The 25918-nt window shown below is 49.8% G+C and overlaps 8 protein-coding genes across 8 annotated transcripts; 4 read left to right on the top strand and 4 right to left on the bottom strand.

Moving 5' to 3' along the window:
- Nucleotides 1-336: 336 nt before the first annotated feature.
- Nucleotides 337-1827, bottom strand: MIND_00454000 (Casein kinase II subunit alpha; the record flags this gene model as incomplete). The annotated part of the gene is made up of 9 exons (XM_037361353.1): nucleotides 1683-1827; nucleotides 1613-1633; nucleotides 1445-1569; nucleotides 1333-1396; nucleotides 1043-1284; nucleotides 825-989; nucleotides 621-769; nucleotides 425-573; nucleotides 337-374 (listed from the first exon to the last, which is right to left on the bottom strand). Exons 1-9 carry the CDS (start codon nucleotides 1738-1740, stop codon nucleotides 337-339), a joined length of 1011 nt encoding a protein of 336 aa, XP_037221645.1. The 5' UTR covers nucleotides 1741-1827.
- A 40-nt stretch (nucleotides 1828-1867) lies between these two features.
- MIND_00453900 (uncharacterized protein) lies at nucleotides 1868-4366 on the top strand (the record flags this gene model as incomplete). The annotated part of the gene is made up of 8 exons (XM_037361352.1): nucleotides 1868-2042; nucleotides 2087-2155; nucleotides 2215-2318; nucleotides 2366-2494; nucleotides 2963-3043; nucleotides 3096-3982; nucleotides 4033-4139; nucleotides 4278-4366. 8 exons carry the CDS (start codon nucleotides 1868-1870, stop codon nucleotides 4364-4366), a joined length of 1641 nt encoding a protein of 546 aa, XP_037221644.1.
- Nucleotides 4367-4810: 444 nt separating this feature from the next.
- On the top strand, nucleotides 4811-7226 carry MIND_00453800 (uncharacterized protein; the record flags this gene model as incomplete). Its single annotated transcript, XM_037361351.1, has 15 exons — nucleotides 4811-5022; nucleotides 5073-5109; nucleotides 5159-5305; nucleotides 5359-5421; nucleotides 5474-5484; nucleotides 5533-5708; nucleotides 5758-5794; nucleotides 5841-5970; nucleotides 6019-6083; nucleotides 6133-6261; nucleotides 6300-6390; nucleotides 6443-6623; nucleotides 6680-6870; nucleotides 6924-7082; nucleotides 7134-7226. 15 exons carry the CDS (start codon nucleotides 4811-4813, stop codon nucleotides 7224-7226), a joined length of 1722 nt encoding a protein of 573 aa, XP_037221643.1.
- A 407-nt stretch (nucleotides 7227-7633) lies between these two features.
- On the top strand, nucleotides 7634-9214 carry MIND_00453700 (Choline kinase; the record flags this gene model as incomplete). The annotated part of the gene is made up of 4 exons (XM_037361350.1): nucleotides 7634-7824; nucleotides 7956-8281; nucleotides 8342-8742; nucleotides 8810-9214. The coding sequence occupies exons 1-4, from the start codon at nucleotides 7658-7660 to the stop codon at nucleotides 9212-9214; spliced, it is 1299 nt and encodes a 432-aa protein (XP_037221642.1). The 5' UTR covers nucleotides 7634-7657.
- Nucleotides 9215-9619: 405 nt separating this feature from the next.
- On the bottom strand, nucleotides 9620-12033 carry MIND_00453600 (uncharacterized protein; the record flags this gene model as incomplete). The annotated part of the gene is made up of 5 exons (XM_037361349.1): nucleotides 9620-9895; nucleotides 9949-10443; nucleotides 10496-10516; nucleotides 10575-11900; nucleotides 11953-12033. 5 exons carry the CDS (start codon nucleotides 12031-12033, stop codon nucleotides 9620-9622), a joined length of 2199 nt encoding a protein of 732 aa, XP_037221641.1.
- Nucleotides 12034-12577: 544 nt separating this feature from the next.
- Nucleotides 12578-20345, bottom strand: MIND_00453500 (uncharacterized protein; the record flags this gene model as incomplete). The annotated part of the gene is made up of 43 exons (XM_037361348.1): nucleotides 12578-12585; nucleotides 12641-12707; nucleotides 12758-12772; nucleotides 12903-12976; nucleotides 13027-13189; nucleotides 13241-13258; nucleotides 13316-13450; nucleotides 13501-13530; nucleotides 13577-13700; nucleotides 13745-13839; nucleotides 13886-13982; nucleotides 14030-14151; nucleotides 14204-14322; nucleotides 14369-14465; nucleotides 14515-14663; nucleotides 14711-14803; nucleotides 14854-15098; nucleotides 15146-15435; nucleotides 15495-15536; nucleotides 15581-15808; nucleotides 15860-15918; nucleotides 15964-15981; nucleotides 16031-16179; nucleotides 16228-16410; nucleotides 16458-16520; nucleotides 16575-16705; nucleotides 16756-16914; nucleotides 16963-17117; nucleotides 17165-17230; nucleotides 17277-17492; nucleotides 17543-17845; nucleotides 17895-17930; nucleotides 17983-18610; nucleotides 18655-18738; nucleotides 18786-18802; nucleotides 18852-19043; nucleotides 19092-19170; nucleotides 19217-19254; nucleotides 19299-19554; nucleotides 19605-19886; nucleotides 19937-20027; nucleotides 20071-20175; nucleotides 20224-20345. The coding sequence occupies 43 exons, from the start codon at nucleotides 20343-20345 to the stop codon at nucleotides 12578-12580; spliced, it is 5643 nt and encodes a 1880-aa protein (XP_037221640.1).
- A 268-nt stretch (nucleotides 20346-20613) lies between these two features.
- MIND_00453400 (CMGC/SRPK protein kinase) lies at nucleotides 20614-23278 on the bottom strand (the record flags this gene model as incomplete). Its single annotated transcript, XM_037361347.1, has 5 exons — nucleotides 20614-20997; nucleotides 21049-22550; nucleotides 22595-22682; nucleotides 22728-23037; nucleotides 23085-23278. 5 exons carry the CDS (start codon nucleotides 23276-23278, stop codon nucleotides 20614-20616), a joined length of 2478 nt encoding a protein of 825 aa, XP_037221639.1.
- Nucleotides 23279-23738: 460 nt separating this feature from the next.
- On the top strand, nucleotides 23739-25858 carry MIND_00453300 (STE/STE20/FRAY protein kinase; the record flags this gene model as incomplete). The annotated part of the gene is made up of 11 exons (XM_037361346.1): nucleotides 23739-23817; nucleotides 23868-23990; nucleotides 24044-24053; nucleotides 24099-24310; nucleotides 24363-24431; nucleotides 24479-24705; nucleotides 24760-24839; nucleotides 24883-24948; nucleotides 25003-25110; nucleotides 25164-25243; nucleotides 25290-25858. The coding sequence occupies 11 exons, from the start codon at nucleotides 23739-23741 to the stop codon at nucleotides 25856-25858; spliced, it is 1623 nt and encodes a 540-aa protein (XP_037221638.1).
- Nucleotides 25859-25918: the final 60 nt, after the last annotated feature.

The following is a 25918-nucleotide window of genomic DNA, read 5'->3' as shown; positions in this document are numbered from 1 at the left end:
AGCCATGCGGTATATTATCTGTTGAGGGCAAATCAAGTCTTCTGAGCTGCAACACCGGGAGAGATAGCAACGGGTGCAGGCCTCGGCGAATACATGTGAGCACGATAAGCATGGCGAGTGGTCTAAAAGCAGAGAAACCACATCAGAGAAGGTGATGACGGTCTTGACAATGACTTCATTCGATTGCCTGTTGACCAGCCAGTTGGTGGTGGCTGACTTATCACCCGACGCAGGCCAATACGACACTTATAGCATGCGAAAGAGCAGGTTTCTATCAAATCGAGAGAGAAAAGTACAATGAACCTACACAAAACAGAGCAATACACAAATTAGTCATCAATGATTATCGCTTGCCCCATCAGATCGCACAGGATCTGTCGAATTGGGTCAAGACCTGATAAGATTGAGGAGAATCTATACGGACCGAAGTATGGCTGCGCTTGAGCCTCTTTGGCAGTTAAACGCTCCTGGTGGTCATACCGTAATAGCTTGTCTAACAAGTCGATGGCCTCGTTGGAAATATATCGTTGATTTTCGGAGGTTATGAACCGTGTCCAAGGCTTCCTAGGGTATCTAAACTCTGTTGAGAAGGGAAACTACCAGCAAGGAGATGACGATACCTCCCCAGAAGCTCGTCATATTGTGGATCGAGACGAATGCTATACTTGTCGATGTACGCGTAGAGTTCATCCGTTCCCAGAACCTTGGTTATTTTGACAAGCTGATCGTAGTTGTCGTGACCGTGGAAGAAAGGCTCCTTCCTGAAAATCTGCACACACGTTGAATCGTTCTAGCTTGGCCCACAACACGCCTTTTCCACGCACCATCGACGCGAACATACAGCCATAGCTCCACATATCAAGGGAATAGTCATATTCTTGGAAATCGACCAGCAACTCCGGTCCTTTGAAGTAACGCGAGGCTACACGGACGTTGTACTCTGTCTTGGGATGATAGAATTCTGCCAGTCCCCAATCGATTAGGCGAAGCTTGAAAGAAATGAAAAGCTTGATGAACGTCGGGAAATTTTGGAGAAACCTACCTTTCGATGCTCGTGGTCTATCATAACATTGTGAGGCTTGACATCTCGGTGCATGATGCCTTTTGAGTGACAGTAATCCAACGCCTTGAGGAGTTCGAACATATAATACCGGACATCGAGGTCCGTGAAGCGAGGGTAGAGCACTTTAAACTCCACGTTGTGGACGTATTCGGTGATGAGACTGGGTATTTTGGACGCGGGGTCGCGTACAACATCCAAAAGAGCGACAATGTTCGGCCCGCCTAAACTGGTTAGGAAGGAATAGTCATATTTCCCCGATGAACACGCACCTGCGAGATTCTGCAAAATCTTGATTTCACGTTTTATCTTCTTCTTCTTCACCGGTTTCAAGACCTGGATTCTCGTCGATTCACGTCGTGACATGAAGAGTGAAGAGCAAACCTTGATTATGCACTTGTCCTCGGTTACAATATTTACTCCCTCGAATACCTCACTATACTTCCCCCGCCCAACCTTGCGAACGATCTCGTAGTGGTCCTGCGTTCCCCACTGCACCTGGAGGTTGTCTAAACTGGTCAGATAACCGCTAACAAGCTGGATCTAACTCACCATACTCGTGCCATGAAGGGCCTTGGTAAAAGTCAAATGCAAATTGCGATGGGGTTGAGTGGTGACGAACCAAGCTTAGCGTTAACGTCGGGGTAGACACGAGAGACAGAGGGCGCTGTTTTGCCCATGAGACGTATACTACTCTTGGAGTATAGCCGACAGCGTGAAAGCCAGAGCCGAGATTGTAGAAGGACGGGCACGGTGAGAGAGAAAGGCGATGAACCACGTGAGAACTTTCACTTCCAGCTACGATACATGCCACCAACCAACTGGCCACCGACCCTCCAATATCTTACTGCTTGCAAATATCATTTATCAGTCAATGCTTCTACGCACAAATTCATAGCACGAGGACAACCCGACGCGTCAATTGATGGCGGCAAGCCTTCCAAGGTCCTCATTCAGCCCATTAAAAACACAAGCCATCCAGGTAAACAGCCTCCCGCCTGACACTATCCATTACAACATTCAAAGCCTTCGGTCAACTTGGTTTGTTTGCTGCGAAAAAGATTCCACCGAAACGACACATTGTGGACTATATAGGTAACATTCCAAATCCAAATTCGATCCTAGAAATTCCTTGTTCAACCCTTTTGTTATAGGCGAGGTCCATTGTGACGAGCGTCCGGATTCCGATTACGATCTGTCTCTCTATCGCAGCAACGAAATCGCAGTTGGCGTCGATGCAAGTAGGATGGGCAACGAAGTGAGGGAATCGAGCTTGACAGAGGGTGTTACTGATAAAATTTTCAGGCAAGATTTGTGAATGATTTTCGTGGCATTGACGATAGGCCGAACGCAGTCTTCGTTGAATATAGAACAAGCACTGGGGAGCTTCGGGTTAAGATTGAGAGCAGTCGTGCAATAAAAGCTGGTGAAGAGGTATTGGTTTCATACGGAAAGCAGTGGTGGGCACATCGAGCACCAAAGGAAAGCACTGAGGCGGAAGACGATTGTAGTCGACAAGATGTTTCTCCAGTCACGGCGTGACCCACAAATTTCTTTCCTTCTATGCCCTCTCCCAAGCACTTTTCCTCTTTCTTAGCCTTCTATTCCTGCTCTCGACTTCCACAAGCATCGCGTTCACTCCCAATATCCAGACCAAAATGCGTTTATAACGCTCCATGGCACGTCCCAAGCCAGAAGGTATCAGAAGCGGTCATATAAGTTCGTGCCAATTTGGTGACCAATAACAGCGCGCCTTTCATGCGTCTCCGTCCTCAAGAGCACAGAAGAACCCTTATGAAGTGTTGGGAGTACCTCGCGACGCTACAGCTGCCCAGATAAAAAAGGCTTACTTTGCGGTAGGAACTAAACTGTCCCATTCTACACCAGACCTGACTTTCCCAGCTCGCTCGGAAACATCACCCCGACACGAGTACCGACAAGGGCGCACAAGACAAGTTTGTCGAGATACAGTCCGCGTATGACGTGCGTGTCAAAACCATCCTTCCTGCAACCACTTCCTTACCCTTTTCTGCAGATTCTGAAAGATGATGAGAAACGAAAAGTTTATGATCAGTTTGGCTCGACGTCGCAAGAGCCTGGATTTGATCCAAATGCGTTCTCCGGCTTCGGAGGAGGCAATTTCTCCGGATTCCACAATTTCGGAGCGTCATTTAGCAGGGGCGAAACGGCGGACCTCTTCAGTCAGCTATTTCAAGGTCTCGGTGGGAGCAGTCGTTCCGGGTTCCAGTCGTCTCGAGGGAGTGATCTGGAAGCTTCTGTACGAATCACCTTCCTTGAAGCTTGCAAAGGCACATCTCGCAAAATCAACATCACCCCTGTTGTCGACTGTACTCCCTGTTCCGGAAACGGATTGAAGCCTGGCGCCAAACGGACCACTTGTACAACCTGCAAAGGCTCTGGGACTCGGACATTTGTCATAGATAGCGGCTTCCAGATGGCGAGTACATGTAACACTTGCTCTGGCACTGGCAGTACTGTCCCTCACAACTCTGAATGCTCTCATTGTGGCGGTGTCGGCAAGGTTCGCACAAAAAGTACAGTCCAGGTCGACATAATGGCAGGCGTTGAGGATGGAGTCACGCTACGTCTTCCCCGACGAGGAGATGCACCAATATCTGGGAAAGGGAGTCCAGGCGATTTGTTGGTGAGGATTCATGTGACAGCGTCCAAGGACTTTTCCCGACAAGGCAACAATCTGTACCACAAAACGCGTATTCCGATGCACACGGCGTTGCTTGGTGGAAAGGTTAGAGTGCCAACTCTGGATGGCGAGGTGGATGTGCGGTTGCCAGGTGGAACTCAGCAAGACGAAGAAATGGTGCTCAAGGGTCGCGGTGTCTCTTCCCCTCATGGAGGAGTCACTGGTGATCTATTTGTGTCCTTCTCTGTTCAACTACCAAGGTGGGTGAATACTTGAGTTTGTGGGTCACGTTAACACCGAGGAACAACAGGTCGTTGACCAACCGCCAACGCGAACTTCTTCAAATGTATGCTGATGATGTAGAGGGGCGGCAGCCGGGAGTCAAGAGTGACGAGGGGACGTCCACAAATGATAACGGTATGCCCTCTTTCACTCGTAAAAGCCGGGGCTGGGCAAGCCGAACATGGCAATACATTCGAGAGATTACTGGCATTTGATTGGACCAATGCCCACACTCTCAGAGTCAGACAGTGCGCTCACTCATTTCTATTTCAGAAGTCACCGACACTTCGCAGAACCGGGCCGTTGAAGAAGAGACCAGTCAGAAATCAAATGAGAAGCGAAGGGCGACTGCAACAGGATAGAAATTTATACTCAATGGCCTCCTTTATAATTTAGAGACTCTACTTACGCAATTTCCTGGTGTTTACGTATCCGTTTACCCGATGAGTTGACCCTGGACCTGAAAGTGGGTTGACCAGTGACCACAACGACGGCGTAGATTCTCTGTGTGACCAGAGATTCTCCTTCTCACTCTGTTCCCTCAGTTTACTTGACCGCCTGTCCATCGGTTCCCAACACGAGGCGGGCCAAATGCCTTGAATTGTCATCACGACCTACCAAGCCACAAAAGCAGACAAACCTCTCGGTTATCTCAGATCTTCATCGTCGATTCGCTACGCTTCTTAGCTTCGGATGTAGTTGTTTGTCGCCCGGATGAAAGACAGGTGGTCTTTTCGCGAATAATTTTCCCTGTGCTATAAAATGGCTCTCTTTCAACCCGGCTTGAACGCGTCGTCCGTTTACCCATGGCGCACTCACCAGTAACCCCCTCTCCACGATCTTCGTCCCTCAACTTGAGTGAAGACATACAAGACAAAGCTGCCGAGGACTCGCGCCCACAAACCGCGTCTGAGCCGTCGCTAATTTCTATCGACACCTCTTCATCGGCAACGCTTGAAGACCTTTCCCCCCCATGCCCTCAGTTATCCACCACCCACCGCCTCGTAGTACATATCGGGTCCGTTTATCTCCTCATTTTTTGTTGTGGTTGTTGATGCCAAATTCTAGCGCTGCACTAACTCTGTTCCTAGCCACGACTGACGCTGTGAGACACTCCATACTCTCCGGAGTTATAGTCTCACCGTACTCAACAGACGATCGTGTCTACTAGCCTTCCGACCATCGCGCTCGAGTTGGAGATGAGCCAGGCCGACTATACTTGGGTTGGCATCGCCTACATGTTGACACAAACTGCTTTTCAACCACTCTATGGTCGTATTTCTGATCTGGTCGGCAGAAAGGTCTGTCGTTCTCATCTCCCATGTCAGTGAAAGGCACTAAAAAACACCCGCAGCTGGTTTTGTACACAAGCATCTTGGTGTTTGCTATTGGTTCCCTGCTTTGTGGTGCAGCCCAGGTGCGCAAGTAAAATTCTGGACCACTTTCTCAAGCCATCTAAATCGAACTAGAACATTACCATGTTTGTACCGCTTAGATCTTGATAGCACAGCAGCTGATTTTACCACAGGCTGCTGGCCGCTCGGGCTATCTCTGGCATAGGTGCCGGAGGAATCGTCGGTTCCGTTTGGGTTATTACGGCAGAGATTGTGGAAGACCAGCATCGCGCGAAATGGTCTCAGGCTCTTAGCGTGACTTGGAGCTGCTCTGCTATTGCTGGCCCTGTTCTCGGCGGCGTGTTCAGCGGTAAGCCGCAAAATTTCCTTAACGCCGAGAGGTTATCCAACTTGATCAGGCAGTCATAATGGCCTCAGTTGGCGATATGGATGCACGTCAATCCCCCCACAATCGTCTTCCCCAAACTGACGATCTTCATAGTTTATCTCAACCTGCCGGTCTGTTCTGTCGCCTTTGTGGTTCTCTTCTTCTCGCTCCGTGGGGTTACCCTTCAACGGGCTCAGGCAGCGTCTTGGCGGTCTTTTCTCCGAACCTTCGACTTCGGAGGACTGTAAGTGTTCCCTCTCCTCTCCATTGTCGTGTCTTACGGCAGCCGTAGACTTCTATTCATGACGGGGAGCAGCTTTATCGTTGTGGGGTTCAGTTTGGCATCTGCCAATGGCTGTAGGAACAAATCGTGCGAGATTATGACACATCTAACTGGATCGATTAGGGACTGCACCTTCGACTCTGTTGCTTATATGTCTTGGCTTCTTGGTTCTTGTGTGCGGTGGCGTCCACGAGACAAGAACCACGCGCGATTGTTTGTTCCCAGCGGCTACTTTCAACAACCACAGAACCAGTATGTCGGTCTTCCACATCTGGTATTTTTTTACCGAGATCAACGCATCCAGTTGCCGTACTTGCCATTACCTTTTTCCACAACGTTGCATTTACGGCGGGGACGTTCTTTTTGGGTCTCTATTACCAGGTCAGTCTCAGGACGATTTCCGGAGATGTGGCTTGGTCTGAAGGGAGTCCAGGCTGCGAATGGCTCCACGCCACTAGAAGCGGGATTCAAACTATTGCCATACTCTCTGGGCTCTTCCCTTGCCTCTATGCCAGCTGCCTGGTTCGCCACATACTGGAGACAAAGAACCCAAACATCACACGGCTCCAACTTTGTGGTAACAGCTGGCCTATTGATTGCGACTTTAGGTTTCGGTACGATTGCCCGTCTCAACCGATCATGCAGTGCTAAGTCGCTGCTAATCTGACAGGCTTACTGAACCTATTGGACGAACGATCTACCGTGACAGCAGAATTATTTCCCTTGGTAGCGGGAATCGGACTAGGAATGCTATTCCACGCCCCTTACCAGGTGTTTACCAGCATTTTGGAGCGCAAAGACCTGGCCGCCGCGACCAGTGCCTTCTTCCTTGTCAGATTTACTGGTGCTACAGTTGGATTGGTGAGCCGTTTCCTCGACTGATGGTAGTTTTTTTATATATTCCTTCATATTAGGCAATTGCTGGCGCTGTCTTTGACGAACGGGCTTTAGGTCGAATACCTCCGGGTCTGCTGATCAATAGCGGCTCTTCAATAGATTTCGCGAGGCTCAGAATGCTGCAGCCTCCGGAACTTGAACAGAAAGTGTTGCACATTATTGCGACGTCAATCCAGGTTTGTCAACGAATCGTGGTCAGCAAGCTATACTCATTTTGGGATGCTCAGACGATATGGGCTTTCTGCGCGCCGTGCCTTGGTCTATCTTTCCTGTTATCGCTACCGGCACTTTTCCCCCAGAACAATCTACGTCACTGGTAAAGTGTCGGACGAGAAGGCAGCGGCAGCAAATCTCGCATAGCCAACTGCCTTCCGTATTCTAAAGCCTCGACTAAACCGCATATAATGATTTGTATTTAATGTGGGCGCCTGACTGGGTTGCCGTAATTACTCTCTGTTTGTTGTAGTCAGTAAGTATCTCCGTTAGCACAAAATAAAACGTTGGTTCGGTATTTGGCTATGTTGCTATGGACCCAGATAGGAGAAAGAAGCAACTCTTCAGGGCGTAATGACTTGTGCGGTTGTGTGTGCGTGTCTTGGAAAGCCTTGGAAATCGGCTGGGACAAGCATGGCAAGGTAGGGTAAACCGGCAAGGCCTCCAATGAGGCTCCATCAAAGTCGGACCACGTCGCGTGCCCAGATAATTCAGATAACGCGTGACAGCAACTTTGACCTCTACTCTCATCTCGATTATGCTCGATATGAATTCTGTCATTCCCATTCACCCTCCAGCCGACAGGCCGTCTCTCACCTCCTCATCAACTGCCAGCTCTTCGTCCTCCATCTTATTCACCGAGGGCGAGGTGGAAGTCGTCACAACGGATGGAGTTAGGCACGTGCCATTAAAACTGGACGCAAGGTGAGGCCAGTTCTCTTGCAGTCAAGCTGGGGCACCCGGCAAAGCTCACCGACAAGCAGACTAAAATGACTACGGTCTGATATGGTCGCTCACTTCACCCGTTCCTTCGCTGACTGCTATCACTTCCTCAGACATTACAAACAACCAACGTTTGCTTCTCGCTTACTCGACTGCCTCCGTAAACTCAAAGTTCCGACCTGGACGAGCTCAGATGTTCAGCCCCACGACCTGCGGATCGCTAAAGTCTCGGGTTCCTTGACCAATGCTGTCTTCTTTGTCTCATCTTCGTTGTCGGGCTATCGGACCGTCTTACTTCGAATTTACGGTCCTTCCTCTGGCTCGTTAATCTCACGAGTGAGGGAGCTGAATACGCTACATATACTTTCCTCCCAGTATCACATCGGTCCGCGCGTCTATGGGACATTTGAAAATGGTCGCATCGAAGAATACTTTGAATGTATGCCCATTTTTTCTTTCTTTCTGGTCTGGTCTCTGATGTTAAGGCTTATCATGGCAGCAACTACACTGAGTGCGGCGGATCTCAGAAACCCAAAGATCAGTCGGTGGATTGGTGCAAGAATGGCCGAGCTCCACTCAGTAGACGTCGAAGCAATTGAAGGGACGTCACCTGACACTCGGGGCGAAGGTAATGGGTGGGAAATTGCTGTAAAAAAGAACATCAAGTCTTGGATTATCCCCGCCCGCGACGTTCTTGCACTCCCGCTTGTCTCGGACTCGCTGAGGAAAGAGTTTGACTTGGACGGCTTCATGCAAACTTGGGAACGGTACTCCCACTGGCTAGCGTCAGTTGATGACGTGCACAAAGGTAGTCGCCGGGTGTTTGCTCACAACGATACCCAATACGGCAACTTGCTACTTTTGAACAAACGCAACGAGAACCTGCCTGAGCATCGACAGGTACTTACTTCCCCCGTCGCTTGTCGCATAGATTAAGTTCTCACCCGCTTCAAATTTTTCTTCCTAGATCATCGTTGTTGATTTCGAATATGCCTCCCCGAACCCGGCCAGTTTCGATATCGCGAACCACTGGCATGAATGGACTGCGGACTACCATTCCCAGACGCCTCATATTCTTGATCACACGCGCTACCCGACCAAAGAAGAGCGCGACAACTTTTACATGGCCTATCTTCAGCACGCCGCCGAGACTCCTTTATCGCCATCGGAGCTTACTAAACTTGCTCGTGATCTTGACGAGCAAGTTCGAGCCTGGAGCCCTGCTTCCCATGCGATGTGGACCATTTGGGGAATTGTCCAGGCTCGCGAAGACGTCGAAAATCAGGTCGAAGAGCCAGAGTTTGACTACATCTCCTACGCCAAATGCCGACTCGCTGCCTTCAAACGAGAAGTCAAGCAACTGGGCCTCTGAGCAACGCAAACAAATTTACATTTTCGTTTCTCTTCAAACTCGGGAGTTGCTTATTGTAAGGTGTCTCGATGTAATACTGTAACTCCGCCTGTAGCCCTAGTTTCTTTTTTTTAATAGCAAGATAAGGATAGACAAGACAAGGCGACGATTGATTGAGAAATAAAAAGACATGTGTGTTGTGTGTGGTACGACGATTGCATGCAAGAGGGAAAGCAAAAAACAAGGGCGGAGGGGGAGGGAATCCAAACGGGAGACGATATGAGCTAGGCAATGTCCGACTGAGGCGGCAGCCGTCCTCAACAAGACCGGGTACAGAGAGAAATGGGAAAATGATTACAGGGGAAAGAGATCAAAGAGGAAGAACGGAACGGAGGAGCACTTGCTGATTTTTTTTGAACTTGTCCCTCAAGCCCAAGCCTTGTCATTGAGTCGCGAAGAACCCACGGCGAGTTCGGTGGTTGACCAGGGCGAATTGGCCGGGGCTTCAGTCGAAGGACTCGCCTGACTGTACCCAGTCGCAAGATGACTCGTTCGCGAGAAGCTACCCCAGTTCCCAGCGCTTCCGGCTCTGACATGGCCATTGGCTCGTGCGGGCGGAGATGGGCTGAAGGTGACATCATTCTCCGAGCCATTCAGCGAGCGCACATTGGCGTTTGACGGTGTGGGCGCCTTAATGTTCCGCTAAAGGTTGTTTGTTAGTCAACTACGGAGATAGTGAGCCGATAAGACCTCACCTGATTGTTATAGCCGACAATTTCAAGCCTCGAGTTGTTGTGGCGGCCGAGATCTGGTCCTGCAGTCACCGGAGCCGGTGACTTGGACGAGAATCGATCGGGTGGGTGGATGAGAACGCCATTGCCGGTGAATGTTGGATATGCCGACTTGTTTTGCTTCAACGAGGCACTCGAGTCAATCGAACTCGTGTCAACACGAAGGGATCCAGTTGGGGGACGGGTGAAGGCAAATCCGCTACTAGCACTGGGCGTAGTTTCTGTTGGGGTTGCCGTCGACGAAGTCGAACTGGTGGCCGGTTCGCGTTTGGCGATTCTAGCCAATAACGAGACCGAGGCGTCATTTGGATCACTATTAGTGCTCATCGATCTGGCCCGACCATCAGAAGAATGAGGAGGGGGTGGAACAGCATCGCCTGGAGCCCCAGAAGGAGGCAGTTCGGTGTGAATGAAACAGCATCTCTTGCCATATGGGCAGGATCCTGACACCCAGAATGTCTATCGCTTAGATTAGCACACGGAAACGGGCATCAACAACAACAACACTTACCCTACAAATCTCCGTTTTATACTGGCACACACAAACAGACATGTCAGACTAAATATATGAATGGTGCGAGTCAACAGACCTTGGGATGACGCGCAACAGTGCGAAGCTCTTCTTCTCCGTGGGCGAACTGACACTTGCCACCATATCGGCAAGAACCTTTCTCTTCCCAGCTTCGGCAGAGCTCGGTCTTATAGAGGCCCAACTTTCTATTGTTTGCACTAGGACCCTGGCCGCTATTGCTCCCTGGACTAAGACTCCCCTCAGTCATCCCCATCGTCGGAACGTTGCTGTATGGCCCTGTGTACTGAGCCTGAAGGCGGGCCATAGCTTGGGCAGTTACGACATCGGGCCGCACATAAGCATCTTGAGCCGCATAAAACTGGCCAGCATACATCGGCAAGGCGGTTGGAGGAGGCGCCATTGGCTGGGGGAACATGTTTCCAGCAAAAGCCTGCATATTATTGTTGAGTAGGGCCAGGGCTGCAGCGTCTCTCAAAGTCGACGACGGATCAGAGGCAGAGTGATGATGAGCATTGCGGAAAGCGTTGTGCTGAGCTTGTAAGCGTTCATGGGCGGGAACCAACATTTCGTATAACTGGGGAGAGTTGCCCATGGGAGGGTAGGCTATTGTGGTCGGGCTGGGAACCAGACCTTGCTGAGGAAAACCGCGATGAGCTTGGCGATAGGTCATCGGGAGATTGGTCGGACGGGGAGGTAGAAGGACTTGCGATGGGGCCGCCTGAGGAAGAGGACTGAAATTTCTCTGTTGAATATTATAATCTATCTGGAGGTCGTCGCGATTGGGCGCGTTTTGGGGAGCACCCGTTCTGTAGTCGTACAATTGCGGCTGTTGACGCTGAGCGAGGGAAGGGAAGGCAGGCTGCTCTGGGGCCTTTTCCACGCCAACAGACGCCCATTGAGAATGAGTTTCATCGTCAACTTGTTGGAGACGCCTTAGATCAGCGGTTGACAGGCCTCCACTGAACGAATGTGGACGCTCTTTGACATCGACTGTTTGGGGGGGAATCATTGTGTTGCTCGCCACGGAAGCTTGCGAGCTGGAAACAGTGGAGTCGGTGGAGGAGCCCCGCGAATGGGAAGCGCCGATATGGTCGGATGTAAGCGGTGAAGAATTCACGCTTGGAATCAAGGTCGGACTGGTTTCTCTAAGTTGAGCAGAAGCAAGCTTTGACTTTGCTGGGGTCCTAATAGGAATCTCTTCTTGACCGATTTTGAGGCGGACAATCTCGTCTGCCAGATCCCACTCTTCTGTGGCGGCATCAACGAGTTGGCCGCTGTTATTCATCCGCCAACTATCGATAGAGGTAAGAGGAGACATATAAGAGGGCGAGAAGGGCAACTTTTGAGTTGAATGGGGGAGACGGGAGTCGTTTAGATGCCAATTCTACGGACGGTTCATAAGCAAACAACAGCCAGAGGCCACGAGGCTGACATACCTCTTCAACGTCGTGGGGCTTTGGCCACGAGTGTGTGTCAGAGTGGATGGTGGGTGAGGTTTGGGTCGTTACTTCAATCATTTAACTGAGTAGGGTCGTCGCGGTGAGTGGGACTGGGCGAGTACACGCCAGCTTACCTGTTTAATTATTCCTGAGGAATAAAGACGAGTGAAGATTGCAGAATAATCAAGTAGAGATGCGTATAGATATTGGACGTGGTAAGGTCGTGAGGGCAGATGGTGGTTAGAAGAGAAGGACAGCCAGCCTTAAAGCGAATCCGACTCCGAGCGAACAAGTGTGTCACAGCCACCCATCAAAACGTGCCCGCCTTTCAATGACTGAAAACCCCGTCTGCCTCCGTCTGGCCTCATCGTTTGCTCTTGTTTTCACCCGCAATCCAACTGAATCCAGCTACCACAGTGAGATGATCCAGACACCACCAAGTCAACTCCTCCCAACATAGGTGATCCTGTCAAGATTCTCCCTGTTGCGGCACTTTTTCTCCTTCACAATCAGTCCCTTCTCTTCACAACGTGTAAACGGGCCCTCATCGATGCTCAGTCATGACTACATAAAATTTAGAGTATTATCATTCGGTAGATGAATTCGGGCCCTCGTCCATCCATTATGCGTCTAAAAAGGTGCATCTAAGAATCCACAAAGTTTCCCCCTCAAAGTGAAAACTCACAGTATGAGGTTCCCACCAACATGCTCGACAGACTCTGCAACTGGTCTTCGTCGAACAACAACTGATCCTAGACAAGCCTGTCAATCTCTTGCCCTTCTTTCCGGCGACATTCCTCACCTTGTGCCAGGTGTCCTAATCGTGGCGATTGAGTCAACGTGCTAGCAGGTGAAATGAATCGATACGTACCTGATGTGTCTACACAAGCGGCGGAAAGAAGGGCATTCGTTTACTGGAGGTCTCTTTCTCAAATTTTCACACTCACCTTTTTGAACTCGGAAGCACAGTTCCTGATAGTGGTGGAGATAGGCGGCGGGTCGCTCGCATGAGCCGCCAGAACTATTCGGAGCGGTCAAAGTAGCGCCAGAAACGATTGTAGACCGAATTACTTTCAGTTAGAGGAGGCATCCAAGGCTCCACGGAGTAAGGGAAGCTTTCAATAAGCGCACATAGCCCTAGAATGGCCGAATGCAATGCCCGAAGTGAGTCGGCATAGGCGGGGTCCCTTCTCGCTGGTAGCGTCGTTTTCCGCGCCAAGGCGAGGAAGCGGTTCTGAAATGGAAATTCAATCGAGTTGGTCAATTGAGCTAGATGGTTTCGCACCTTGAGTGGGACGATACTCTGTCGTTGTGAGCAACGCACAACTCCGGAAAGAACCTTGGACGCCATCTGTCGCACTTCTACGTTCTCGTCGCCCAGACAATCTAGAAGAACGTCCATAACTTGGCTTACACCTGTTGACGAGATCGAAAGGAGATTGCGATAGAAGAAGACTACAAGCGCAGGTAAGGCATGCAGACGAATGCGCCAGGACTAGATTGGCCATTAAAAAAGAGTCGCAGATTTCATGAGAAGCGGCTCACAGTCGAGGATTTTATGGCGTCGACGAAGTTCTGAGTAATTCTTGTCACAAGAACAGAGTACAACTCGTAAACTGACCTTCAATATATCGGGAACATAGACATCTGGCACGGCCACTGCAGACAACACGTAGAGAACGGCGGAACTGTAGACTTGGAGGTCGGAACTATCGTTGAGCTCAGACATCCGCAAAATCTCTGGCCTACGCAAGTGTCAGCGCGTGGTATGCATTCGAAGACGACGGACATCATCGGCACCGCATAAGGAAAGATCAACGCAGGGTTGGAGCTATAAGCAGAAATCCATAGCCATTGCAGAAGGGTCAAGCCGATTTTGTCATACTTGGCACAATTGAGAATGGAAGGACAACATCAAACGGCAACTTACCTCTGATTGGCTGACTCGAGGCGGGGGAAGTCGCTCTTCCTTGAGTTTCGGGAGTTTGCTGAGAATATCTTTGACGCGTCCATCATATTTGGCGACACTGTTGGTGAGATGAATGACACATTTCACTGGGCAAACAAAACACACCGTAAACCCAACGGATCGGGAGAGCTCTCACAAGCCAATAAAAACTCTTTGAGCGAAGGGTAGGACGGAGTCCATTGGTCTCTGATTAAAATATGCAAATACGCCGAAATATGTGCTCGTATCTATGTTATTATCATTAAAATATTCATAGAAAGGAGAAAAAAATCTGCGCACTTCGTTGTAGCCGTTATTGGCATTGTCGAACAACAGGTTGACTGACTGATCCGCTCGCGGCCGGAATCGAACACTAAGGCCATCTGCAACCAGCCCAAAAAGATATAACGACTTGCTCACTGTTCAAATTGAATCAAGGTTGATTGATAAAACAAGTTCTCTCACTAGCAAACGCAGAGTCGCCGGTGAAATCAAGGGGAAGACTGAGAATCCAGTCAATGAGTGCTTGATTGCGCCGAGGATCGCGATCTTGAATCTGAAGCTACAGAGAGTTTTAATCGTTGCGGAGTCACATCGAGATCGAACCACACCGATATGGCACTTTGCCAGAGAGGGAACGTATCCGGTTTGATTTGTGAGAGTATCGAGTTGAGCCTTGGTATACTCCATGTCCAAAGTTCGTGGTGAAGTGGTTGTGGCCAGTGTTTGGACCCTCGCCATAGGCCCGTGAGGAATTCAGCTGTGTGGATTCAATGACAAGATCCAGTGCACATAGGGAAAATGGACCTCCGGCTCGTTGTTTGAACTTGTCGGGGTCAGAAAGCAACGGATCAACTGTCGTCAGTACACTTTGTAGGATGGTGCCCTCGAATATTTTAGCTGGAAGAAAAGTCGTCACGGGAGGTCAACCACATCGGAAACAAACAAACCAAGAGTCTTGATGAAAGCGACGTTGTCTGCCCGAAGGTCAACACCTGCTTTCTGCGATTCCTGGCTCCACAACAAGGCCAATTGCTGAAAGTATTCAGCAGAGATGAGGTCTCCGACAGCCTGAAGGGTTGATTGTGAGTCCTTCTCCCATGTAACAGCTTTCGCATCTCCAGTAACCGGAGCATAGCCTTTAACGCCGGCTTTCCACAATACGAACCCAGTCTGAATTTTATCGACATAGAGCCTACAAATCCCGTTAGAAGGTGGGTAACGAAGGTTATCCACACTCACGAGTCTGCCGTGAAAAGAGAGTTCATGAAGACAATAGGATCATGTATTTGAACCGTCCTTTCCAGGGGGTGTTTCCATTCGTCCATCCACAGTTCCTCAAAAGACTTGGCGTAGCTTCTCATTTTGATGAATCCCATCATCTTGACTAAAGCAAGTTGAGCTGTACTGCGAATTGTTGGCTGAGGGCTAAGAGCGTTCTTCAAGAAGAATTGTCCCACGCCTGGGACTGGAGGGACATCTCGGCGGAGATGTGCTGAGAGAAAGCGGAGGGCCATCTGGACGTATCTCCACTGCAGGTAGGGCCAGCTCAGTGTAACTGGAAACTTTCAAGACAGCCTGAGCGACGTACGTGTGTTGTAGGCCGAACCGCTATCTCGAGGAAGGAATTCATCTGAAACGTGTTGGTAGCGGAATTTTAGAAGAGAGGCGACTTACCATGGCTGCGTGCGTGGAGTTGCGCAAACGAGTTCGAGCTTCTCCCTTGAGCTTGGCCTCTTTGAGGAGTTGTGGGTCAATTGTCACAGATAACTCTGCGTCTAGCGACGCTACAGCCTCTTCGACGCGTTGGGTTTCCAGTGTATACGCGTCGGTATGGCCGTCCTCTTCTCGAGTTTGTGACGCACAGTCTGCCGACAGTGTCGAAACGAGTTTTTGAATGGATGGCTAGAACATTCGATTTGAGAACGCAAGGAGTTTGAGTTTGGAAGGAGTCACCTTTTCCTCGTGTTGACATTCCAATAAAGCGATATGTAGCTGGTTGTAATAGGTAAGATCTATTCTCAAGTGTTAGGCCAGAGAAACTGAGTAATGCAACATACCACCGACAGCGTACATCACTCGAAAACACGTCAGTTCACGCCGGACATTGTTGGATATATTGCTCACTAATTGGCTTGTTCGCCAGTACATATAGTGCACCTTTCATGCGATCAGGATCGTTTCCCCTTGAAAGTGCTCCCAAAAGGGTCGGGAGAGCATAGCGAGTGGATCGAAGGTAGACCGCGGAAACATTGTTGAAGATACCCTGGGCAGATCTAAGCTACGTTGAGTCGAAATATTCTCATGATAGGGACCCGGCATACCGCCTAATACGCGTATATGGGGAAAGGGACAGTTCCAAGAGTTCGTCGATAAGCTTGTCATCCAGAGCAGAACGCTGTCGATACAAGCTGTGCATATAAAGCCGGTTGCAATGGAACACGTGGGCGCGTTTGATGAACACTAAGCGGGAATTATCTTTTTGCTGGGACCATATTCGATTCGCACTGAGCAAGTGTCAGAAGAGATAAAGCCTTCTCGATGAGGGTCATACTCGCGAGCTTGTGTGTAATTCTTGTGCAACGCCTCTGCCGTGGTTCTGGTCACTGCATAGGTCCTACCGATTTCATCAGCTGGGATGACTACGAACTGAGAATAAACGTGGACCGACAGCAAATAAATGTCTATAGATCGAGCGACACCGAGAATGGCATCGATGTGGTCTTCGCCACCAGTATTTTGCCTCAAGGCATTGGCGGCACGCTGAACAACATCACCAAAGCGCAGACGAGCATCAAGAACCTATATAGCTCAGCGGAATTACATTGTAAAAGAGGTGCACATTTGCTTACCGTTCGATATCGTGGATCAGAAGGGTCCTTCAGAGCGAAGCCCGCCTCAACATCGATATGCGAGACAAGGAGCTCCTGCATCTCGGTATCCGGACGAACAAGAGCTTTAGGAACAGTCTTGGACTGTTCCTTCAGTATAGTTGGCAGTCCTCCCCAAATCTATGGGAGAACTTAACAACAGCCAGGAAAAAAGCCAATGTCACGTGCCGAGCGACAAGCATGCAAATAGCGACAGAAGTCATTACGTGCTGCTGAGTCCCAAGTTCCCATCGTTGCTATGAGTTCTTCTACTTTATTGAGAGCTGGAGTCCCAATTCTGTCGATGATCTCCAGAACAAAGCTGATCTCAGCTGCCGACGGCACTAAGAGACAAAATTAGTTGACATCAAAGGATGATATCACGGCATACCATGCCATTCAATGACGACGTCTTTGCCCTCATAGAATTTGCCCCAATAGGCTGCGCTTTCCGTCGCTGTAGCTCTTGAGGTACTGGTGGCAAGAATTGTGGTTTGACAAACCTGGATTATGCCAGTCCGCACTATTCAAAAACCTGCTATTGATCGGGTAGACACTGGCAACATGAAGAATGCGCGAGAGCAAGCGTCCCGTGCTACTATAGCCTCTTTCGCCTTTAGTTTTGTCGACGAGCAACTCTAGGAGACTTAGTATCTGTTCCTTGTACTTGAGAAGCGCCGGCCCGGAGTGCCCGAGACAGCCCCGTAAGATGGCAAGGTCTAGAAATCATTCAATTCCAATAGGGTTAGTTGCAGTGATTCCGGCGTACTCCAATGAAGCGTCGTATCTGAAGGGACTGCCGTTCCTGCAGAAGTGGTCCTCACACTCGAAGCACCATGTCGGAGCTCTTCCTCGACTGATGCAATACAATGGGGTAAAAATTTGGCCAGAGTTTCATCAGGTCGCACGCGGGCCAGACACCCAACGAGTTGACCGAACGCCTTGACAACATTTGATTTGGCATTGGTGGTTCCATAGTCAAACACTAGTTTGAGCACGAGATCGAAGAGCGCTTCGTCTAAGTGAAGACAAACTATATCGATCATACTCTTGATGGAGCTCAGCACAGTCTCTGAGAAACGAGTCAACAACTCGAAACTAAACAAAGCAGAAATGTAGACCTTCCGTTTTTCCGCCTGTGGTATTCCGACGACCGCCTGAAGATATTATTATTAATGCAGAGAGGTGGTGAAAATAAGCTCGACATACCTTCTTCAGGAAGATTTTCGTATAAAGCCAATACACGTCTGAAGAGAGCAGTGACCCAGTCTGCGAAGGCCGCTGTACTGTCGCGTACGAGTGCTCGTTCTTCGTCTTTGCTGAGCATTGGTACATCGCCTGGTTCTGTTCCCGATGGAAATGGTGTAGAATCGGTACCATCTACTTCCATGAGCTCCTCGTCGAATGCAGAACCCGATGTTTTATTTGATAGGTCTCCAATGCGGATGTGCTGAATGGCGGAGACGATAAAAGTAGTAGCACAAGAAGTCTTTCCCGCATCGTTCAAATCAATGCCAGGTAAACTCAACTCCAGCAATGGCACCAGATGCTTTTGACCGCCAAGATACAGTTTTTCTGTGACTAGTGTCCGAGAGATGGCGTTGAGCATCGTCAGGACTGCGGTGGTTCGATGAGTCTCATTGACGACTTCCAGTCCACTGTAGCTCCGCTCCAAAAGTTCGGGAATGATGAGGCTGGGCTCGAGTACAGCCAAAGCGCGGAGAGTTGCCTGAGCACATGCCATGGACATAGGGTCTTTGGAAAACATTGCCAGAAGAGCAGGTGTCCGTAAGATACTGACAAATGACCGACGAATCGCGGGAGTGAGTCGTTGAGTCTGTGCTTGATGAGGATGCATCCACCGTGCAGTCCAAGACGCACCACTGGTGTCCGACACGAGCCTTGCTCTTCTTCCCGTATTCTCTGACAAAAGAAGGCGGAAAGATATTGCAGGAACGACGTTAACTACAATCTATTAGCAAAAAACGGAATATTCATGGTTGAATTTGTACCGCAATGGTATATGAACCTAAAAGGCAGATTTAGGTCAGTCTACACATGGAAATGCGACATCATACCGGAGTTCGAAGGATGAAAAAATGTCTCCAAACTCGTGATAATGCGGTCGAGGGTGTCCAATGCCTTTGAACCAGCAACAAAGCCGACAGGCTGGATGAGTTTCGCGCCTCCGGCGCGTGGAGTTGGTGCAGAACTTTCGCGAACAGGTCCATCGACAGCCATAGAATAGACTAGCATTCTAGCTAGCGATTCTGAAGGCAACACATTAGAGCATTTCTGACTGCGACAGAGCTACACACGCTGGCGACTGATATTCTTCTTGATCTTCAAGGCCCATTTGTGTTGAGCATCCGCATGAGATGAAGTTGTGGACGCGTTCTGAGGAGATATGAGTGATCAGTTCGTTGTTCTTCGTCCTCCTTACCCGATTTGATCCCACAGGTACATCCATAGAGGTTAAACCTAGCAAGATTGATGACGAGCTCTTGTGACGGAAACAAGCTCACCTTTCCCAACGATAAAGTTCCAATCGGCTTCAGTGTAGATGCCGATATCTTTCCATTTAGCGCCGCCTTCCTCGCCTGCGGGGCCAGCGGCGCCAGCAACATGCTCTTCAGAAAGTTCCCCTGCTAGCTCAAGTAGGCGTTCATCTAGAATGGTCGAGTTGAAACTTCTAGCAAGAGTAAGTAGGGCTGGAAGATAGAGGTGTGTGTGTGTTGGTGGAAGGAAGGAGACTAGGACGGGAAACATCCCAAGCATAGTCTAATCAAGTCAGTAAGCAAGACTATTCCGAGGCGGACGGGGGGACTAACCGATCTAGTGACCAGAGGTAAAAAGGCAGACAGCATTTCCGGTATCTCGCTGGGGGGGAAGTATGGGCGCGCATGTTCCGCTGTGAATAAGAGTAGATTTATCATGTTTCGACCAGCGAGATCGGTGCGCTTCCGGCCCGACGGCCATAGCTCCTTCTTGACCATCGTCCAGAGTGGCTGCCACGGAAGTTGGAGGTCACTAGGCTCCAGCTTTCGTGGAATCCCAGGCTTGTTTGCAAGAACACGATTAAACATATGAACCCAGTTTCGGCATGTCCGCGCCTGCAATAGTTGTCAACAAAGTTGCAACGAGAGCGCTCATGTCCTCTGACCTCAATCCCCGGTAACAGAATGAGTTCGTAATAGAGACGGGCCAGTTTGGCGCGGAGTGGTTTGGCAATGGGGTAGCGCATGAGCAGCCAGCTGATATTGTGAGAAATCTCCTTCGTATGAGCGACACACGGACCTTTCTAAAACGCCATCCCATGTAGACAAGACAAACCATTGTTTGGCCTTCACGCAAATGTGCATCTTTGCAACGATGTCAGCAAGCTTGGAGTTCATTTCGGCGCTGAATATTATTCAGTATGACTGGATGATTCTTCTGCAAACGACTGACGTTGTTTCGCAGGAATAGGGCATAGCGTCGACGTAAACTTGCAATGCCGCATTGTCATGGTCGTCCATATCGAGCTCCACATCCATATCGAGTTCTATTGGCGAGGTGGTTGAGGAAGCCATGATTGAGTCTGGGTGGTGGTCGGCGTCTTACTTGTATGGGACGCGCGTTCTCAAGTGACGCGTTTTATCGTGGACGCGTCAGCGCAAAACCAAATGTCTTTGTCACGCGGCATTGTGTTCCGATCAACGCGTCTACGAGTCCATATTTACAAGTACAGCCAAAGTCTAGTAGGTATATAGAGGGGGAACAATCGTAGAGTAGACCAATTGAATAATAAGGTAAAAAAACCAAACCAAGTCTAATGCGCTCTAGAGAGATCGGCTGCGCTCACCATTCACCCACCGCATCATCATCCACATCCAAAACTTCCAACCATCGGTGGTCAAGCATGTCTTTGGCACTGGCACGATTTCGATGGTCGACAGCCAGCATCGGCTCCAAAAAAGTGCATAAAACTGCCGCATCGTCATCACTCCAAAGATATTTCTCGGTCATGACACGCTGCAGGGGCCAAGGCTTGAGCGTTTTGATGTATCGGAGCGAGCCGCTTGAATCAAAAAGCTCATGACTATATTTCCCGCCCATTTTCACCTCAAGCGGGAAGTCGCCGAGTAGCTCAATGATCTGTGCCATATGATCGTCGTCTTTGGTGAATAAGTCGATCTGGCCTTGAGGATCAAAAAGGAACTCGGCCGTGAGGAGTTCAAACACCTGTTGAGTACGCTTAGCGCCAAATACTATAACGGGTACAGAAACATTTACCAGGCAGGCCACACTCCATATGTCAGCCCGTGTGCCCCAATCTTTGCGGCCAATGATGGCTTCAGGAGATCGGTATTGACGCGTTTGAATATCCTCCGTGAAATGCTTTTTCGAAGGAGTGGCATTGCCTAGGTCGGCAATCTTGACGGATATTTGTGGAGCAAGAGGCGGTCGAGGTTGAGGTAATGCCAAGGCAGGAGTATGAAGATGAGGAAGAGGTAAATCAGATGGAGGGCTTGCCATTGGAGGGCTTGCTGCAGTTGGTGTCAGAGATGTGGCAGACGAAGGAGAAAGCGGCAATGATGTTCTATCGACTCTACCATTTGAGGGAGACGGGGGCGGGGCATGGACATGCATATGAGCAGATAGTTGTGAAATATGGGAGGAAGGTGGCGAAACACGTAGTACGCCATGGGCAGCTACAGTTGTTCGCGTCCGTGGGGCTGTTTGGGAGAGGAGGGAAGGATTGGGATTCGACACTTTGATCGCCGCTTTGCCTGGCTGTGAATCTAGATTTGGAGATGGATGGGCTTTCGTGACAGTTGCAGAAGAGCTCTGTGACGAGGCAGGGGTAGGTGCCTGGCTTTCAGAAAGACTATTCGCAAGCTGGAAGTAGTCGCCTTGTTGCTCGCCATCTGCTCGCACAACGGCAGATACAACAACAGCAGGCGCTGGCGCTGAAAGACCCGGATCCTTCCAAGAACTAGAAACAGATATGCCTGAGCTTGACCTAGTATGTCCCCTCGGTAACTTGGGTTTAGCACTGATGGAAGAGTTTGCTTTGTGTGATAGTGATGCCGAGGTCAAACCAAGCTTCTCTTTCCATGAAGTTGAGAGGGCATCTTCCAACTCCGACTCCATGACGGACTGCCGTTTGTTCTTCATGGGCAGGCCAGCTGGCTCCTTGAACGTCGAGTTCAATGACACAGCTTTACTCTTGCCGGGCTCTTTGGTCGCCTGCAAGAGACCAACCATAGCGCTTGCAAAGGAATTCGATAGTGAAGTGGGGGGAGTGTTCACCGAGTCTGCCGCAGTAAAGGGTGTGGACGATATGGACGACGACGAGGAGGAGGTAGAAGGCGGTGAGATGGGAGAATTGGCATGTGACGAAGCAGCAGTGACGGGGGTTGATTTGGAAGATACAGGGACTAGGTTTCGGGGAGCAGATGTTGAAAGTCCACTTGGGACTTTTGGAGCGCTCGACGAGAGCCCATTCACACCATACTTGGCCATATGTGACATTTGCATGGGGGAAACGTAGCTGCTGCTGACGCTATTAGGGCCACTATGACTCCCGAGACCACTGCTTCGGCTGCCTGGACTGGCGAGGGGTTGCGAGTCGAAGATCTGGACCTGTCGACGCGACCGTGCAAGTGTTTGAGGTATTGACACCGAAGGTCGTGTCTTTGGAGGGGGAACGCCAACCCGACGAGAAGTGGGAGATGGCGAATGAATCAGTTCGCTGCAGATATACTCTTCCACATCAGGAATCGAGATGACTGCTGTGTGATCAAAAGAAGAAAGGTCAAGCTAGATAATTACTCACGTATATTTTCCGGCTTTATGTCGGTATGAACCAGATCACATTCGTCATGCAGATATTCGAGGCCCAAGAGAACTTGTCTTGCTATGATCTGACGGCTGTAAGCCTCTGTAAACGTAGGAAGCAATGAACATACCTTGACCAACGCACGAGGGACACCCTTGCGACGATTTCTCTCTATTAGAGCAAGGAGATTTTCGCCGAGAGGTTCGAATACTATGCAAATATGAGATGACTCCGGGCCCTCGTGTGAAAACGAGTCCATGAACGAGACGATGTGTTGTCGACCAGGATGGAGGGGCGAAGCAGCAGCTACTCGAGAAAGCAGCTTGATCTCGTCCCTCGCGGTCTCTGCATAGCGCCCAGCTGATTTCACCACTTTGAGGGCGGAGTGTCGATTGCGTTCAGTGTCCCTGACCAACCAAACCGTTGAAAAATGGCCCCAGCTTCGATCTATGAGCAACGAAAAAAGAGAATGATTTGTAAAACGCACCCTAGTTTCCGGACAACAGTATACCGACCGGATTTGAAAGTATCGGTGAGTCTTACAGGGAGATAGCCACCAGTATTGTATTCAGCGGGACTCTCCTCTCCTTGTGGGACCTCGTCGACGGGAAGAATCTTTGGTTTCCCAGCAGTGTACACATACTGGTACTTGGCCGGCTGCTGCGAGGTGCCGGGCGCCATCGTGGCGGAAGGCTGGTCGTCGTCGTCAGGAGCAACTGGGAGATTTTGATTGGTCGATCAACGAATTGTTTGACAGGTCACAATCGACCACGCGCAGAACCCACCCTTGAGCTCTTGCCACCATCTTCGCCTTCGACCAACGCTTTTTCGGAGCTTTGATTTATTCAGAGCAAGAAAGAAAAAAGGCGGCGAAATCAAGGTCACGCCAAGAAAGTCAACGTTCCTATCCCGATGCTCTTTACGGCACCCAATAAAGAGAATCGAGTGATCTTCCTGCCTCTAGGCTCATTAAGCAGGCACGGTAGCCGTTTAAACACACAGAGCATAAACGGACACATTCTGATATATACCCCGCGGCCTACTGTCTCGGAACGATACCTCCGATTGCGTGACAACCAACCCTTTCAGTCTACCACTCTGCTTACAACCACGACGCTAAACTCCCAAACCAATTCATCCAATGGCGCCAGCCTCTTCTGTCCCTGCTTTCATCGGTGCGGTGAAGGACGAATATGAACTGTTTAGCGACAAGTCCTCTGGTGAGTTTCGAAACAAGCGAGATAGTCTTCGTTATTAACACTACGGCAAGACTATACCATCGGTGCTCCAATTGGATTTGGCGCATCTTCCATTGTCTATGCAGCAGAGTACTCTTCACATCCCGGAAAATGTGTCCCTTGCGCTCTTAAAGTGCTCGATCTCGACGCGCTGCGTATGTTCTACCCCACCCTATTTTCTGCGCGCTAACCGCACCGGCGGAGATAGCGCCTCATTCGTGTGTTTTCCGCTTTCTAAGGGGCACCTGATCAATCTTTATCAGTCTTGCTCTATTGCAACGTGAAACAACTTTGATGTCTTTGTCTAAACACCCGAACGTGCTACGGGTTCGTGGGTCGTGGCTGGACAACCATAAATTGTTCATTGCATTGCGTCTTATGAATCGAGGAAGCGCTGCTGATATCATGCGGTATGGTTGGCCGGGCGGCATGGAAGAGGACGTCATTCGTTGTATTCTTGAACAAGCCCTGCAAGGTACGGACTCTTTTCCGATCGATTTGTCTTTCATATTAATAAGCTGTTCCAGGTCTCAACTATCTGCACGTGAATGGATTTATCCATCGAGACGTCAAGGCAGCGAACCTCCTTGTCGACGGTCTGTGATTTTACGAATATATCATGCTCAGATTCATCCTGCCTCAGACGACGGAACAGTCCTACTCGGCGATCTTGGTGTGGCCGCAGACCTAACCGAGGATACCTCGAAAAGCCCATCTTCCCATAAGCGACCTGGTATCGTCAGTGCAGAAGCAGCGGTCAGATTCCAACATAGTGGAAGTAGTGCCCATAGTGCAAAACGCATCTCATTCGAAGCTCAAACCACCGGAACCCGACCCAAGGTAGGCAAGCGCAAGTCATTCGTCGGCACAGTCAGTCAACCGTCGGTCATCTTGACTTGATTAAATGACACTTTTCTTTGCTAGCCTTGTTGGATGGCCCCTGAAGTAATCGAGGCTCGACACTACGATTCATCCGCCGATATTTGGAGTTTTGGTATTACTGCGTAGGTTTCTGAGCGAAACATGAAGCCGATCTAACCCAACTAGGCTCGAGTTAGCTCAAGGACGCCCACCTCGGTCCAGAGAATCCCCTCAAAAAGTCCTATTAAAAATGTACGCCTAAGTTCTGTACTCTCTCCACCGTCTTGCCTATATGCATCCTTCCAGCATTCAGGAAGCTCCGCCAACTTTGGATCGAGAAGGCGGCACCCACAAATATTCTCGCAGCTTCAAAGAACTTGTCGATAGTTGTTTAGTCAAGGACCCAGTCAAACGGTCCCAACTCTCTGCTTAGTTGTACAGCACAGCTCCGCTGACTTCAATCCCAGGCCCACGGCGCACGAACTCTTGCAAAGTCCCTTCTTCAAATCAACGAAGAAGAAGTCTTATCTTGTCAATGCTATTCTGAGTGTGTTGTATTCTCGATTCCATGGCACATACTGATTCTTTCTCAGAGGATCTCCCGCCGCTCACCCACCGGCAAGAACGACGAATCATTCGTGGTGGCTCGCTCCATGGCACTATCGATTCGTGGGACTTTGGGGCTACCACAATTAATTCCCCCCATTCCGCCCGGAACACGTGGCTTGACCAGTCAGAATCCAGACAAGGCGAAGTCTTCGAACTCGAAGATGAAAAACATCCCAAAAGACGCTCTCACCCTGGCGAACCAGCATCAGTTCCAGAGGAACAGGACAGCGAAGCCGAGCCAGAAATTTACCCATCTCCTGACATTGCAAGACGCGTGTCTCCGATAATCGCTCCACCGAATGAGGTTAATGTTGTGCCGTTGTCCAAGACGAATCCAATGCCGATGCCCAAGCCCAAGATGTCGGAATCGCTAGGCTCTTCACTATCATCGAGTGCCACATCGTCGTCACTGTCACACTCTCCAAGCAGCGGTCTATCTTCTAGTCTTTCTTCATCGCGATCTTCGAATGGGATATGGAAGAAAATAAAAGGTGCAGCTGGTCTTCGGTCCTCACAGATCAAAGACGCAACAATTGTAGTCCGCGGAAAGTAGTCGTTTGTTTGTAACTATCTGGCATTCCAGGCGTATTCTACATCATTCTGGCAGTACAAA

The sequence above is a fragment of the Mycena indigotica genome, assembly GCF_014461135.1.
Source record: "Mycena indigotica strain 171206Taipei chromosome Unknown Mind.scaff0004, whole genome shotgun sequence".
Taxonomy (NCBI): Eukaryota; Fungi; Basidiomycota; class Agaricomycetes; order Agaricales; family Mycenaceae; genus Mycena; species Mycena indigotica.
Note: the sequence above shows the minus strand (reverse complement) of the source record. Positions and strands in the feature narration are given on the sequence as shown.